The following is a 17286-nucleotide window of genomic DNA, read 5'->3' on the forward strand; positions in this document are numbered from 1 at the left end:
GAAGGGGAGAAAGTCTAACACTTGCGCATGAGATTAGCTCAAGAAAAAAGATTCTTCTTATTTTGGATGATGTTTAGAAGAAGTTTGATTTTGGAGCCATGGGAATTCCCCCAGGTAAAGATCACTAAGGCTGTAAGTTTCTCATTACCACACTCTTTGTAAAAGTTTGTAGTTTGAGAGATTATGAACAAAAGATTCTATTATCAATCTTAACCGATGAAGAAGTTTGGACTATTTTTCAAAAAGAAGCAAGCATTTGTAACGTCTCATCTGATATAATAAAGTAGTTAGGGGGAAATTTTCAGAGGAATATGAAGGACGGCTCGTTGTTATTCTTATTGTGGCTGCCACTTTGAAAGGCAAGGTTGAAGCGGACTGGAATGTTACTTTACATAAATTAAAAATTCGATATCAGTAAATACTGATGAAGGTTTGCAGAATCCTTACAAGTGCCTCCAATTAAGCTGTGATAATTTAAATATCTAGGAAGCCAAGTCACTCTTCTTCTTGTGTTTTGTGTTCCCCGAAGATTATAAAATATTTCCCATAAAAGTAATAGGGAACTATGTTTCTCATGATGCATGAGACAATTTAACACAGGTAACACACACAAAAGTAAGTGATACTCACTAAGGAGAAGAGAGAAAAAGAAAAAAACGAGTTTCACCCACTTTTTGTGTATTGCAGTAGACATTGTCTCATGCAACACAAAAAGATGGGTGAGACCGATTAAGGAGAAGAGAGAGAAAGGAAAAAAATTGGCCCCACTCATTTTTTTTGTGTTGCATGAGACATTTTGTCTCATAAAGGAAATATGTTTCTCATATTGCAAGAGAAAATTTGTCTCATGCAATACACAAAAAATGGGTGCGACCCATTAAGTATAAGAGAGAAAAAGGGAAAAAGTGGGTTCTACCCACTTTTTTTGTATGTTTCATCAGTGGCGGACCTACACTATTGCCACTAACTGCAAGTGAATACGGTAACTTGCATATTCATTTATTTACAGAGGGGATAATTGGGGGGCATTTTGCTTGGGTAACACAACTTGAAATATCAAACTTAACAAGCACTAATCAACATCAACACTCTTTCTCCTTTTTGGGTTCTTCTCTTTGTGTCTCTCATTTTCCTTACTCTGGCGGGTACTCACTCGTCTTTCCTATATTTCCTGACCATCATGCATATTCATCATACCCAATTAAAGTTTGCATTAAATTTATCTTCTTTATTACACCAACAATTTCATCACTGAATGAATTTCTTCGTGTTGATATAAAATTAACAGGGGGAACATTTTTTCCCTCTTGCCCATTACATGTGTTTTATGGGTTAATTAATCGAAGCTAATGATAATAATCTAAATAATGATGCATTTGACTTGTTTTTGTTAACAAATATTACCCTTTTCCCTGGATTATTTGGAGAATGTTGCGGTAGAGGTATAGGTGCGGTGAGAGACCTTAGGAGGGGGGAAAACTATTCTCAGAGTTCCAAAATCTGCTTTAATGACAACAGAGAGTGTTATGGAAGATGAAAGACTTTGCATTGCTATCAATAGGCACTTTATTCTTTCCTCATCTCAGGTTTCTTTCTTAATTGTATTACTTAAATTTGATAGATCTGTTGTTGGTTTTGTTTATATTGATAAGTTGGAACTGTTGTTCCTACAATCTAACTGGTGAAATTGCATTAAAGCCTTTAGCTTTCATTGTCTTTCACAAGTTACTGAACCAAACCATATAATTTTTATTAAAATTATTGTATGCCTGGTTGAGTCAGGCTCTGGCCGAACCTATTAGGATATGGTTTCAACTTTGTTGTTGTATTATTAATTTTATGCATTATTGCTTATGATGAGTCATTTTATGTTAAGTTGAAGTTTTCTTTTCTTTTCTTGTTTATATTCTTTTGTTTTTAATGCATTTAAAATTTTCTTTAAAAAAATGTTTTAAAGAAATGTTGTTTATATTCTTTTGAACCCCCTCTGCTAAATGTGTAGACATAAATAATATTTTTTCGATTCATCATTGTGTTGCGTAGACATTTTATCTAACACAACATAAAAGGAATATGTTTATTATGTTACATGAGATAATTTTGTCTCATGCAATGCATAAAAAAGTGCGTGAGACTAAAGCTTTTAAGAAAGGCTTTAGCCTTAGGGCCAGCCTATTAAGTCCCATATAAAGCCCTATTAAATTTTGGCCCTCAATACAATGGGGTTATTCAGCCCTAAACCCTCGAGGCCTTCTCATTTAAAAGGTTAGGATGGGGTTGGCCTTAGGGCCAAAAATATTCAAACCAATCACATTTACTCTTTCACACTTCAATTTTCCACGATACTTTTTGTTGAGAAAATCCAAAAATTCTCTATCCTATTCTCTTCTTTGTACTTATGTTCATTGTTATTCTTCCAAATTTAGGAATATTCTACTAAATGAGCCTCTTAAACTTCCATACTCACACAATATCAAAGAAAAAAAGTCTTCTTGTGGGAGGATGAAGAAAGTGTACCACAAGGTAGAATCTAAAACTTTTCTTTATGATAGGGCTCTTTCTCCTATTCTCCTTCCATCATTTTGAAACTTTGCATATTTCGGCTTCCTAACATCAGAGTTGTGTTGAATTATCTCCTTGAGCTACCCATTGATTCATCTTGTTCTCCATCTCATTCAAAAGAAGGTGAATGTTAGAGGAGGAGAACCATCAGTAAGAAGAACTAGTAGAGAAAGAATCTCTTCTTCAAAGCTTAGGGATTATTACTGTTAGGAAGATATTGTAACAAATAGATGATAGGGGAATATGACATTTGTAGGGAGATGTGGCATGAAATAGTAGTCAAGGGTGTGTTTGCATAAAAACAGAAATGTAACCTCAGTTATCGATTGTTGAATAAAAATTCTCATTGTTCTTTTAATAATTTTCTAGATCTTTCTCTCTGACTTCAGAAGAGACCTAACTGTGAAAGTATTTTTCCCATGGTAAATATTGAAGAAGGTTTGCAAAATCCTTACAAATGCCTCTAGCTAAGCTAAGATAATTTAACTTCAAGAAGCCAAGTCACTTTTCTTATTGTATTTTCCTCGAAAATTATAAAATATTTTCCATAAAAGTAATATTAGATTAAAAATAATTATACTTTATAATAATAAAAAATAAAATAAGTAGGCCCAAGAAAGGAGGAGGGAGTGTTTGGGCCCGTGTAGTTGGTATTGAGTGAATGCGAGCTCATCAAATTGAAACCCATAGCAGCTGGAGATCTCTGATACGACGCCGAATTACATAGCACAGAGGTAATCTCCTATCGTTGTGTTTTCACTTGCATTTTCCCACACTTTCTCGGCAACCAAACATCCTATATTAGGGGTCCGTTTTCAATTTTTTGTTCACACCATTTGCTTTCTTCCTTGCCGAATCTGAAATCACGACCATCATCGCAGGAATCCATTTTCTCTGATCAGGATCTGGTACGACCAATATGGGTTTCTTGGTAACGACGCTAATTTTCGCAGTGATTGGAATTATTGCGTGCCTTTGTACCAGAATTTGCTGCAACAGAGGACCTTCTGCTAATCTGTAAGCTTCTTCTATAAACCTCATTTCTTTCTGCATCATTGTCGGAATTGTTGTCTTGTACCCGTTCTTAATGTCTTGATTCGGATGCTTGAATTAGGGTATCATGCACAAAATTGGAGTACACTACAACTTTTTTTTGGGTAGTTTCAGTGAAGTAACCAAATAATTGGTGTTTGGTGAATTGGTATAAATTGTGTTTTATTTTCCCCTTCGGGTTTAATATAGGCGTGGAAACATTCAATAGGATGTTGTTATGGGCTTCTCAACTTTACAAATCTTAAATTTGGTTATGTTATTGTTATGGCTTTAAGGAGCCTTGGCACAACGATTAGTGTTGTTGTCACGGGATTTTTGGATAAAGACTCACATAATGTGTCTGCCTTTTCCGCCCGGGTGCATATCGGGAGCTTTATAGCATTAGGTTGTGCTTTTTTTGTTTTAGGGTATGGCTGGACAATCTCATAATGGGTTTTCTATGGTTTCTTACTTCATTTAGTTCAAATTTATGGATTTCCATTATCAAACCTAGGACAAATAGAGCCGAACATCTTGATAATAAGATAACTCTGCAAGCTTAACATTTCAGAGAAGAATTCCCATTTTCAAAATATACTTTGGAATATCTTACAGAAAATGAAAATAAATAAATTCATAATCTGGCTTAACTGATAGGTAGGGAAAAATGTGCATTTTTTTAGAAAGATGTTTCTGGATGCCAACTTTCTAATGTTTATTCGAATCTAAATCGGTTAAAAACTATATAGGATCAGTGCCTCCAGGTTTGTGGCTTTATCTTATTGTATCATTGAAGGAATTATGATGTTTTTTTTTTTCTAATAAGCCTTACGAATACCTGCATTTACATGATTCAGATATTGTCAACATCTTTGTGAATATGCTGCTCTATTTAATAGCTGATTTCGTTATGAATAGTTTATGACAACATCTTGCTGTATTTTACAACCTGACATTTATATTTATTTAGTACTGAAGTGGATTTCTAAAATGATATAAGTTGATCGGAAGAAGAAAGAGATTTAATTATTCTTGATAATGACTCCCTTAAATATTTGTTGTGTCTCCTCTCTCTTTATTTTTATTTTTTAAATTAAAATTTCCTCTCTTACCTTTCTGTGTATGAACTAATATCTTATTATTCTGTTACAGATTTCACCTAACTTTGGTTCTTACTGCAACAATATGCTGCTGGATGATGTAAGTGCATATTTGATTTACATTCTTCTTTTAGTTTGCATAAAGTTAGAATAGTAATTGGAACATGCATACGTTGTGTATGTGCGCTTATTTCTCTGGCAAGGTATTGGATCAATTGGAAAAGGAATACACTAAAAGAAACATCTTTCTTTTCTTCCCCCCTCCCCCCAAATGAATAACTTCTTAGGCTGAATGTATCTATAACCAATTCTGTTGAGGCTGTTTGTTTCCATACCTGTCCTTTTGCTATCTATGGCCATGATACTGCCACATGAATTTTGAATGTTTTTTAGTCAAATTTTGTGTCCTGTGTAGCAGCACTAAGTAAAAGTGATTGAAGAGGAATAGATGAACTTCGTAAAATTGGGATATGTTTAGGCAATATAAGCCTTGTTGCTTTACTTTCGTTTATAAAGTGGGGCATATTGCCGCCTTATTTCACAAGGAGACTAAAGAATATGTGATGGGAAACTTTGGCTTTTGCTGGATGTGTAAATTCACTCTAATGTAGTTGTCGTGATGTTATTAAATGGAAATGTAATAAAATTCAGTGAACACTTGTAGAGAGGATGTTGACTTCCTCATCACAGAATAAATGCTATCTGACAGTATGTCCAGTATAGATAAGGGAGGGAGGAAATTGGCCTTTAGATGTAATGTAACAACACATTGTTTAGTTGAATTAGTGATTTTTTTGGGATAGTTTATTCCAAAATCTTCAATATTTTTTTTGTCAATAAACTTTTGTTCATTAATTTATGAGTACTTTTTCTTTTGGTCCAATAGTAACTCTAACTTGTGAATAGCTATGTCCTGTTTTGTTTGCCATTAAGATGACTTTTTTTTGGGTGATAAGATGCCACACTAAGCTTAATTTGGTGCTTCATTTGTTTTACCAGGTGGGCGATTGTATATCTGGCACAGATGAAACCGCTCATAGTACCTATTCTGAGTGAGGGCGAATAAATTTCTGTCTGAACGGATGTAAGTTAGAGAATATGAATCACATGTTGGCTGCTGGAGGGAATTTGATTTCGGCTCTCAATGATTCCATTATTTTCTATGGGTGGATCTATATGTATTTGTTATTGGATAATATGACGTTTCAATTGGATTTTCCATTGTTGGCTGTCATTAACCATGTTGCAATTGTTGTATTTAACCTTTTAGTCATTTCTGAAGTTGGTAGAGTGGTATCATGTATTTTGGTGAAATAAGTTGATGTAAGAAAATTATATCTTGGAGTTTATCACTATATAAAGAAAATAACTGATGAGAGGGGGAAATCGTTCATGCAACTCTCGGACTTCTTATGTACAATTCTGTAGAAAATAACTGATGGCGGGTGACATTCTTCTTTTCCCTAAGGGTGACAGCAGTGGTATGTGCAATAATGCATGAGATCATAATGACAATATAATAATAGGTCGTTTTCTTAAATATTTTAAAATTTATGCATAAAATCTATATAATTGTGTGCCTTAAAAGCACGTAAGTTGGGATTGAAATAAGGTTAGTTGGTAATATGCAGCATATATCATATGATCGCCACAAAATGCTATCGAGCTAGCTAGATACAAATAACCTGACTTTAAAAGCAAATAATTAAATATTTTTTAAAATTTCAAATTATTAAATATTTATTTTCTAAGTACTATTTACTTTTTTAATTTTGAAGCGTGATTACATGAATAAGAAGTAAACACAGAAAAGCTTATTTTTGTTACATAAAATCTATGTTGCACCGATATCGATATGGACACAAAACACATCACTACACTTTAACACATTAATTCTAATTTTTTTTTTAAATATTGACATGTTAGTACACATTTTGATATTAAATAATATTTTTAATTTATGTAGTATATATTATATTTAATATTCAATAATTTAACCAAAAAATAAAGTTAAACTTATAATACCCATTAATTTTGCAAAGAAACATAAGATAACACAAATATTTATATTAAACTCAATAAAATGATAATCGTAATACAATAAATATTATAATTGGAACTAAAAATATTACGTAATGTAATTTTTGAACTTTTTTTTGAGTTTCGGCAACACGTCAAATTTTTTGAAGTATCAATGTATTATAGCATAAAACTACAGTCTTAAAAGACTTGAACCTTTGTAAAATTTTTCCACTATACAATCAACTAAATTGGTTAACTCCTCGATGGATCTCTCATCCACGCCATCACGCAACAGCGGTGGAAAGAAGAACCATGCAGCAGTGACCATGACAAAAGCCACCGTGATGGGTCCAGACACAGCCCAATGGAGTCTCCACTTTGGGCCCAACCACTTCATGACACCAAACTCTATAACCACGCACGCCCCACGAAGCACAAAGAAGCACGTTACCTCCCACGTGGGAGAGGCACATGTGACGTAATAGAATATCAACTCGTGCATAAGCCCAGACACTAAGAAAGAAGCAATGACTCCAGCCAATGAAGCCCAATGGGGGCCCAATAAGGTCTTCGACAGCATTGATCTCACGGGAATGTATACAGTGTGTCGCAGAAGATATGTTACCATAAGGTTCCACCTTCTTCCCCAGAAATCACCCAATGAAGTTGAAAAATAAGGTTCATCAGACGGCAATTCAAGCTCAATCCCAAGTAAAGCATTGACCACAATGTTGATGAGTCCCAAAACAACATCCACCATTAGATATAACAGGCTACAGTGAACACCCAAAAGAACTGTGGGGTGCAGCTTTTGTTTGTGGTGAATTAGGGCAATTAGTAAAAGAACAAAAGGGAAGGCCTTAATTGGAAGAAAAAGATGCAAATTTGAGGGGTTTTGGTAAGAAGGGTATGTTTTTTTTTGGGTGATTATGATTGGGAGGGAAGCAAAGGAGAGGAAAATGAGAAGGGATTTTGGTGGGTTAGATGAAAGAGGGCCCAAATCAAAGGTGAATAGAAGGAGCTTGAAGTTGGTGAGCCAAGTGATGAAGAAGGCAGTGACACCTGTTGGAAGAACAGTGGAGAGTTGAAAGAGGTAGGATAGTGAAGAGGTACAAAACAGGGGATATGGATAGAAACCTGAATATGCCTTTAGGTATGTTTGTTGATATGAAATAACAGTAACATAGAGAGGCTATCACTGAAAGCCATGCCTTCATTAAGCTCTTAATTTCTACTTCCAATTCCATACATTTTGAGCTTAACATGCTCTTCTTCTATACCTAGCCCTTCTCCCTCTTGTTCAGCCACTTTTATGATTCTAATCTGAAAAAGTTTTGTTGACAAAGAATCCAACTAGCAATAGCAACCCTACAATACTTTTTACTTTTTGCTTTTTGTATTGATATCAACGGTGGTGAGGTGACATCCAATTACTTTTTTTTTTTTGGTAAATAGACATCCAATTACTTTAGTCTATATATTTGATTACTTATTTTAAAAATAAAGAAAAAGTGTTTGTCATATTTTAAATAACATAAAGTTATGTCATTTTAAGAGATAAATACAGAATAAATTTTTTTATTTAAATTTTAAATTAAAAAAAAACACTCACTTTCTCTCTCTCATGATTTTTGTTTTTTGTATCTATTTCTCTCTTAAAATGACATAACTTATGTTAGGGGTGTTCATCAACCGATTCAAACCGCAGAAACCGAACCAAAAAACTGAAAACCGAAAACCGAAAATCGAAGACCGAAAAAAAACCGCAAATTTTAATTGGATTGGATCGGTATTCGGATTGATTGATGAAAACCGATCCAATCCAAACCGATCCAATATATTAATTTCTCTCTACCTACATGGGCCTTTTCCAAATCATAGCCTACAAATTTCTAAACCCAAGATCCATAATTCATCATCTAAACTTAAGAAAAAATCTAGTCACATCTCATTAACAAAATTTTAATTGTGTAGAGCTTCATATCTCATTGCCCATAAAAAAAATTATATTATTGTTTACTGATTCTTTTGTATTTTAAAAAAAATAAGATTTACAAAGCCAATATATACAAAAGATGTTATTTCCACAATAACCATGAAATAAATTTCAGGATTTTTAAAAAACCGAAAACCGATCCCATCCAAAAAATTGGATTGGATCGGATGATTTTTACTTACAAAACTGATCCAATCCAGACCGCGAACACCCCTAACTTATGTCATTTAAAATGACAAACATCAAGCCTTAAAAACAATAATTGAAGAAATACAAATTTATGTGAATATATAGAAAATTATTTATTTTGCATCGACCTGAATATTTAAGCTTGGTAATTAGACAAACCAAAAAAAAAAAAATGCAGCATCATGTAGTGGTCACATGTGCTTGGTTGGTTGTCTTTCGCAATGTCACGTGATCACAACGTGTGCGCTCTTGCGAAATATCATTCACCCACGTGCCGAGTTAGAGCTTTGAGATTTATATTATTTTATTCCGAAGTGCAAAACGAGGGGAAAATAACAAATGTACAGCCTTGCATTTAAGCTGTAACAAACTAGAACATGATGGTTTACGAATAAAACAGAATAAAAACAGATGAGATAAAATAAAACGAAATATGATAAATATGGTATAAATTTATTATGTTACTATTTAAATATTTTATGATAATATAAATTTTTATTTAATTATTTCATAAATACACAAAAAGATAGTGAAATAAAATGAAAATAAATAGAATAAATTCTATCAAGTTTATTTTTTTTCAAAAAATTTAATTACATAACTCAATTTTATCACGGTTCAAAACAAACAAGTCACACCTAATCATTTCCAAAATAATGTGCCAGAATATGATGCGCTAAACCAATTTTTACAAGTTGAAACTCAATTGTCGCAATTTTGGTTTTTAGGTGCTCATTGTAGAGGCTTCTATAGCCTTTTGCTGTTATCTACGCCATTCCTCAAAAATTGAGGAAAGGCTAAATATCCATCAACTGTAATAATACTATCAACTCGTGCATCACTCCGGACTCAACCACAATTTTACCCTTACTTAAAAATGCTGTTTTGAGATTATGATCACAAAGAAGCAGATTTATCATGTTGCACAATAAAAATTATTTCAGTACTACTACCAAACATCATCTATTTATTTACCCTGTCAATTCAAAGGCTTCTTTCCTTTCCTTGATCAGATTACTATAATCAATGGTGAGATGCTCAGAACATTTAAGCCAGGACAAAGAAGCAATCTAATCATACCAGATCTGAAATGATAACTACAGGGTCCTGCCTAACTAAATAAACCACCAAATAAACAACCTCCATCTTAAGATCATCTATGTACAGCATGTAGCATCATTATGCAGAAGTAAAGGAAAAAAAATTAATAAAACAACATATGTTTTAACTACTCTTCGAGCCAACCAGCTGAATGCCTGCGTGAATATTCAACGTGAGGACCGGAAGCAAAACCCTTCAGCACACAACGATGTCCAGGTTGGGGCACAATACGTTCAGAAGTGCCACTTCTATTATTTGTAATCCCACTATTGTTTTTTACAACATCTGAGACCGGCACCAACTGGTAATTGTCATCACCAACCTCAACTTGTGGAGATGCCATATCGGATTTAGGCTGAAAACCTTCAACTGGGGATCTCTCATCAATAAGAATGGGTTGGCTATGGTCAGCAACTGGGGATCTCTCATCAATAAGAATGGGTTGGCTATGGTCAGGTACCCCTTCAGTCATTTCATTTACAGCCTGCCTTTTGGCTGGTGAGCCCACACCCTGTCCTCTTGTCTCATTTTCCCTAATGTGTTTTCTCTTCCGTGATGTCTTGTGAGACTTGCTCATCCTACATTTCTGTCCCTGTTGTCTCTCTTGGTTAACATTACCATGATGTGAACTTCTTTTCTGACCTTCATTTATAGATGCTTGAACTTCCTGATCATTAGTTGACTTTAAGAGATCATGATTTAGCATGAGGTTGTTACCTTTATTACGATCAATAGTATGATCAATAGTATGTTTCAGAACATCAGGGTCACAAACAGCTTCTACATCCTGAATGCTGCACTCACTCTCTAGCTTCCTTAGAGGTGTTCGAGCAGCCTGTATATACACAAGACAGAACACATAATCGTACAAGAAGATCCACAAAGAGACACCACAGTAATAAAAATGGGTACGTACATCGACTGATCCTTCCAGCTTCTCCATTGTAATGGTCTCCTCCAGAACATTTCTGAATGCGTGAGTATGAGTAGAAGCAAGCTTGTGCTTTACACTCTCCAACGTAACTGATGATCTAACTTCTTTAAACAAAGCCAACAAACTACATGGGAGGAAATAATGTCAGCATTCAAGTTTCAGACAAGAATCAACGGAATTACATCATAATGCCAACCATTAAAGAAATACTCTTGAAAGAACAAAAAGAATCAATAGCAAGAAAATAAGCAACTCAGAAGTCAGATTAGACACCTCTTCTTTGAATCAGCATCTGATAGAGGCAGTGAACAACTCAACTTTCTAATAGGCTCAACCAACGGGGTCTCATTATCAACCTGATTGACAGGCTTGATTCGCTCATAACCCTTATTCATTTCATTTGACTTTGATTTGTTCTTCTTACTAAGTTCCCCAGATGACAGTCTTCCAATCAAATTAGGTCCCTTATCTTTGCCAACATTGTTCTCCTTCAGTATAACTCTCCCTTTGTCCGCAGGTTTTGTCCTCTCATCAGCACCATTAATTTCTGGAACAGTGCCTTTAACATTGGGGAATTTTAAATGATCTCTTTTGGGAGTCCCAAGTTCATCAGCAATCTCATGATTTCTGTTCCAAGTAACAGTAAAAAAACTTAAGTAGCGTCTCAAAGGGCTAATTGAAAAAACAAAAACACCGATATAACACTTACAAACAATATATAAGAATACGATTGTTTGATAGAAGACCTTCCCAAGCCCTTGGTAAATTATCTTCATCATCAAAAGAGATCTGTCTGATAAAAGCAACTTGAGAGTCAGTTGTCTGGACAATATCAATTAAAATATTAAAATGAAGACAAGAAACACAGAAAAGGAGAGAAATAACCTTGGCAAACATTTGCGATGATAGGACTTTGGACAACGCCTACAAACAGCCATTTGCAACTCAGGTTCCATCTTATTTTCCAATTCTTTACAGACACAACAATAATGAACAGGACAAATAAAAGGATGACCATCGGCGATATTTTTCTCAAATTCCTCTCCAACATGCTTAGACTTAACTACCATGGGAAGTAACTTCGCAACACAACGTGGATGATAAAAACGGCCACAGGTTGCAGAAGAACATTTAGTGACCTGAAAGAGGAATTCCCAAAATAACTTAGTTCCGTACAACAGAAGGAGGCTCCGGAGAAAAGCCTCTTGTTTCCAAAAGCCATTAATATCTTAACAAATCAATCGAAATCAAGAACAGATATTACAGACTTTGAAGCAGGAGAACTAAGTCTTCAAATCAATATTTCACAGGAATGCATGATAGGAGAACAAGGATACATAAACAAATTAACTTGGCATGTGGAAGGTAAGGTTGGAAGCACAGCCAATTTTACAAGGTTCACCAAAACCTTAATGTTTTCCTAACTTATCAAGGCTGTACGGAAAATAAGTAAAAGAAACTGTTGAGCAAAAATTTAATTTATCTTTTATAAACTAGGCGTTTTCCATTTAAACAGGTTGCCTCATACTTTTGGATAGGGCTTAAATCATCATAATTCAAAGGAATCAAACAATGTACTGCAAAGTCAAACACCAACATCATGGCAACTCAATCCCTGATAAAGGCAGCATGAACTCTTGAAATACAGATTTAAAGCATCCATAAAGAAGGTTATTTTTGTGGATGTCAATATTTGTTGAAGAGAAAAATACAAAAAGCAAGTGAGAGATTCAAAGCGCATGTTGTGGAAAATATATGGGAATTGCCCTTCCCCTTCTCACATTTCAGGTCATAAGGTCTACAACATACAAGGTATTTCCCCCAAAAATTTGTTCAATAGGCAGGCTTGGGCTGGCTACAGAATGTGTGTAGCAAAAAAAAAAAAAAAAAATCAGCTCCAATCATTTTCAGAGATTCTGTGCAAATCGTTTGACATCCAGCTCATCTGAACTGGAAGGCTTATAAAGAAAATAAAACATTGCATCTATAATATAAAATTAAATAAAAAATAGTATAAATACAGAAACATGTCTTTCAAATGAGGTATAGCTACTTCGTCCAAAACTTTTGAGATCTCTGGTTAGCCATTCCAGCCAGGAAACAACTCATTTACTGAATGATCCATGACTCAATAAACCCCAAAGAAACCAAAATATAAAGCAATAGAGATAATGAATTGCACAAGAGATCTTCAGTGGCCATTAGGACCTTCATTGATGTTTGCGTTTACAACAAGGTGCCACCACATACATCACCAAAACCTTACATTAAAAGTAGAAGCAAAGCCGAATATGCTAAAAGCTCTTTCTCCTCGATTAAAATTGTAACAAAGAATAATTTGTATTAAAAAGACTAACAAGGATTAGGTGGCACATCATCCGGCTATGGAAAAATATATAAATGAACTAATCAACAAGTAAAGAGCAAGCGATTTTATTTGCCATAGCCATACCTCACACTTAACTTTATCAGAAGATCCCAGCTTGCCACATGCAAAACATTGGTGCTGATTATATTTACAATTCTTACAATAGAAGCTCTGGATCACCTGCAAATTTTTGCCACAAGAAAACAAATTTCTACATGATTATATGAAGTGGAAAAGGACAGCTAAAATACATATAAAAAGAAAATAACATTATCATACATTGACTTCCTTCCGCGTAAAACCAAGAGAATCACAATTAGAGTCTCTACCATCCTCCCCAGTAGCATGAAATGACCTCATGCACGCTCCATCGCAACTGCATTATCATTCAATAAGTTAAAATTATGAATATAAGCAAATACTATTCTACAAGTAGGCAAATGAGAAAATCATGTAATTCATTATAAGGAATTTGTTAGAATTTATTTAGAGTAAGTTTAGACTCATTTAGAATTTCTTTAGAATATATTATATAATCAATTAGTCATCCAAAATAAATAAATAAATAAAACCACTCCCCATTAAACCTCAACTTGTTAGGGTAGGAGTAAGGGAATTGCCACAAGAATGATAAAGGAAAAGGCATTCATACTAATGAATAAGGTATAGGAGATGATGATAGTAAGACTGAAGAGGAAGAAGATGAAGGATTAATTATGTTAGATGATGACTCAACTCATCGTTATAGTAATAATGCTAGACTTGATGACTGATAAGTAGGAGGATAACTACTTTTAGACTAGGTTACATATGCAGTTATGTATTATGATTTTTTTATTTATGAGCTTAGATATATGTTGATGACAAGAATCAACTATATGACCTTATGACTAATGATTTTTTCTTTTATTCACACATTTAGCACCCCACACACACATACACACGTGCGTGCGCACGCGAGAGTGTGTGTGCGCACATGTCTTTAAATCTTACACACACACAATCACGATTTGATAACCTTGGTCATATGGTACTAGTACTTGACTTAAAGATTAGTATAAATAGAACCATTTTAATAGCATTTCATATATCATTATTACACACCATGTGAATATAATATATCACTATTCAGAGTTACTATTCCTATAATTCTTAACAAAATTATCTATAGTCAAAGATACACAAGACAGAAATAAAACATTATAATAAATTAACCCATATGAAAAAGAATTCATACCACAAAAGTTTACCACCGTTGTCACAAAGTGCACAAACAGAATCCAACAAATCCTCCTCTGCTTCTGACTCTTCACTAGGTTCATCTATCATATCATTGTCATTATCATCAACTATACATTGAGGTTGAGCCAAATCTTTAACTTTCTGAAATCAAGCATTAAAATCTTAAGAAAATATTAAAAACAATAAATATGACTTGAATAAAAAGAAAAAAAAAAAGGAACAAAAATATCAGAGAAGATCATCTTCATGGAAGGAAAAATAAATATTTAACAAACCTCATTCGAAAGTTTCTGAATCCCCAACTTCTTCTCCAAAACCAAGAGCAAAAACTGCTGAAATCATCATGTAATTGTCATTAAAATGAAGCACATATGATGGGAACAACTACAATCAAGCCTTGTAACACCAAGGCTTTTATTGAAAGGAAAGTAGCATTCAAATTTTGTTAGTTTGTATAAGCAAAATTTTTAGCAAAAGAACCAAGTAAAAGGAGAAAAAAAGAGAGTTGCAAAACAAGGAGAAAATTAAAAGAAACAGAGACATGAATCAACCAACACTTCGTCACAAATATAAACTGCTAAAGGTAAGACAGTATCTGAGATCAAACAGCTTGTAATAATTCAAGTTTGTGCACAATCCACTTCATGAACTCCATATTCTCAAACTAGAAATGTCATAGATCCATGATCTAATTCCAAGTACAAAGAAGGTTTATGTAGCCTACTTAAAATGAAATTCAAAGGATTCGTTATGATACAATTATTATTATGCATTCATCCCCTCCTGCTAACAATGTAAACCTATGCTGTTAACAAGACTATTGACATTCACAAATTCCACCACTTAACATCCTCCTTTAATAAAGTCTCCTGAGTCTTGATAGACACCGCTCCATTAAAAATCTACTTCAAAATGTAATGCTCGCTTACCTATGAAACTAAAACCATTTACTTGAACTACTCAAAAAATATGATAAAGTATAATCATATGATCTGTCATTCTAAGACTTGAAACCAAGAAGATAACCCAAAAACAGCTCTAAGTCTTGCATCAACTAACACACACCTCAAGGAAATTTTAAATTAAGGAAAATATAAATTTTAGCTTCTAGCAACTAGCAGTTAGTTTAACTAATTTACTGAAAGTATAATGTTAAACTCAAACCATAATTAATCATTAGTTTCCAAAGGGGAGTAGGAGAAGGAGAAGAGGGAAAAAATGCTAGTTTTCTAGTTTAATACCACAATGTCTTTGAAAAAGGAAATACAAACCTTGGATTTAGATAAGGCGGCATCCCTTTTGGCAGCTTCACCAATTAAAGGCATATGTTCCGATATATCATTTTGAGAAGGCTTAAAACCATAAGAGCTAGAAATAATTTCCAAAAAAAAAAAAAGTATGTCACGAAATGTACTTTGCAGAAATTAGTATCAGAAAATGAAAAAACCAGAAGTCTGGAAAAAAAAAACACACCTCAACTCCTTATTTTTACACAAGTTATCCCAGACAGATTTTGCAGATGTTTGGGGATTCAGCTTTACACGATGCAGGAAGTGAATGGTGACTAAAATGGTCCTTATAGTATCCATAAAGCTCTTCCTTGGTTTCTGAAGCTTGATCCACTTTCTATCCTTTGATAGCAAGGATATCTCAGGTTTCGCATTGGAAAGATCAAATCTCCACCCCATGACTTGCATGAAAATCTTCTGCGGCCCATTATCGGCCAAACCATGCAGGAATACCTGCTCTTTGTTGGCATCATCAGAATTCTCAGAATCACCCCATTGAACTGGCAACACAGAAAAAGATACCGGCATATCCTTTTCATCTTCAAGGTGGTAATTTGACACGCACAAAGACACGGCCTCAGCTTCGTCATTTGAATACGCCATATCCCTTCTCATCCCAAAAGACTGCTTCACACACTAAAAAAAAATCAAATAAAGGAGTGAGTAACCGATAAAATAAATGTACACAACAAAAAACCTTAACGGCTTAGGGTTTAAAATTAAATCCTTCCCAGATATCACCAATCGTAGCCATGGGTGAACGGGAGTAATTAATTGCAACATGCAACGGTAGTGGAAATCAACAGAAACATAATTAATTGCAACATGCAACGGTAGTGGAAATCAACAGAAACAGAATAAACTTCGGAAAACAAGTAGAACCCTAAACCCTAAAATCGAAAAAGGAGAACTTTGAATAATTTAAAAAATGAAAAAGAATGACAATGCAGCAGCATCATGGAGTAGTGAAGCAACCTTGAATAGCAAGAAAGGCAGAAAGAAAGAGAGAACAGAGAAGAGAGTGTAAGAAAACAATGAGAGAAGAAGAAGAAGAATAAGGATTAAAAGGAGTAACAACGCGTACATACAACTGTAATTGCTGAAATCCCTCACCAGATTTTCGCGATTATACATTGCATTGCTTTAGGCCTTTAATATAGGAAATTATCTTCACAGATTGTTTAAAGATTTGTTTTTTACGAATAGTAATGAAATCTTCATATCAAAACAGAATCTTATACTTACTTTGCAAATTGGAATTGCTGGTCAATGGGCCTAATTTGAAATTTGCTTAGAACAGATATAAGAATCTAATCAAATTTGATTATAGATTTGATTTGGCTTTTATTTTAACGTTTTAACGGTTATTATTCGCATCTTAATTGATTAAAACAAATTGTAAATTATAAATGTAATGTTATAGTTGCTATCTTTTTTTTATTATTTATCAT

At 34.0% G+C, this 17286-nt stretch overlaps 2 protein-coding genes and 1 pseudogene across 2 annotated transcripts; 1 reads left to right on the top strand and 2 right to left on the bottom strand.

Moving 5' to 3' along the window:
* Nucleotides 1-3260: 3260 nt before the first annotated feature.
* LOC133285022 (V-type proton ATPase subunit e1-like) lies at nt 3261-6101 on the top strand. Its single transcript, XM_061482168.1, has 4 exons — nt 3261-3296; nt 3444-3579; nt 4747-4794; nt 5694-6101. The coding sequence occupies exons 2-4, from the start codon at nt 3482-3484 to the stop codon at nt 5758-5760; spliced, it is 213 nt and encodes a 70-aa protein (XP_061338152.1). The 5' UTR covers nt 3261-3296; nt 3444-3481; the 3' UTR covers nt 5761-6101.
* Nucleotides 6102-6906: 805 nt separating this feature from the next.
* On the bottom strand, nt 6907-7981 carry LOC133285019 (probable long-chain-alcohol O-fatty-acyltransferase 5; annotated as a pseudogene).
* A 1959-nt stretch (nt 7982-9940) lies between these two features.
* LOC133285021 (protein ENHANCED DOWNY MILDEW 2-like) lies at nt 9941-17031 on the bottom strand. Its single transcript, XM_061482167.1, has 12 exons — nt 16949-17031; nt 16020-16471; nt 15818-15914; nt 14822-14878; nt 14542-14687; nt 13584-13680; nt 13389-13484; nt 11822-12075; nt 11646-11729; nt 11210-11563; nt 10919-11060; nt 9941-10837 (listed from the first exon to the last, which is right to left on the bottom strand). Exons 1-12 carry the CDS (start codon nt 16967-16969, stop codon nt 10130-10132), a joined length of 2508 nt encoding a protein of 835 aa, XP_061338151.1. The 5' UTR covers nt 16970-17031; the 3' UTR covers nt 9941-10129.
* Nucleotides 17032-17286: the final 255 nt, after the last annotated feature.

This window comes from Gastrolobium bilobum, unplaced genomic scaffold, assembly GCF_033153095.1.
Source record: "Gastrolobium bilobum isolate Gb01-03AN ecotype WA unplaced genomic scaffold, APGP_CSIRO_Gbil_v1 utg20650, whole genome shotgun sequence".
In the NCBI taxonomy this organism is placed as follows: Eukaryota; Viridiplantae; Streptophyta; class Magnoliopsida; order Fabales; family Fabaceae; genus Gastrolobium; species Gastrolobium bilobum.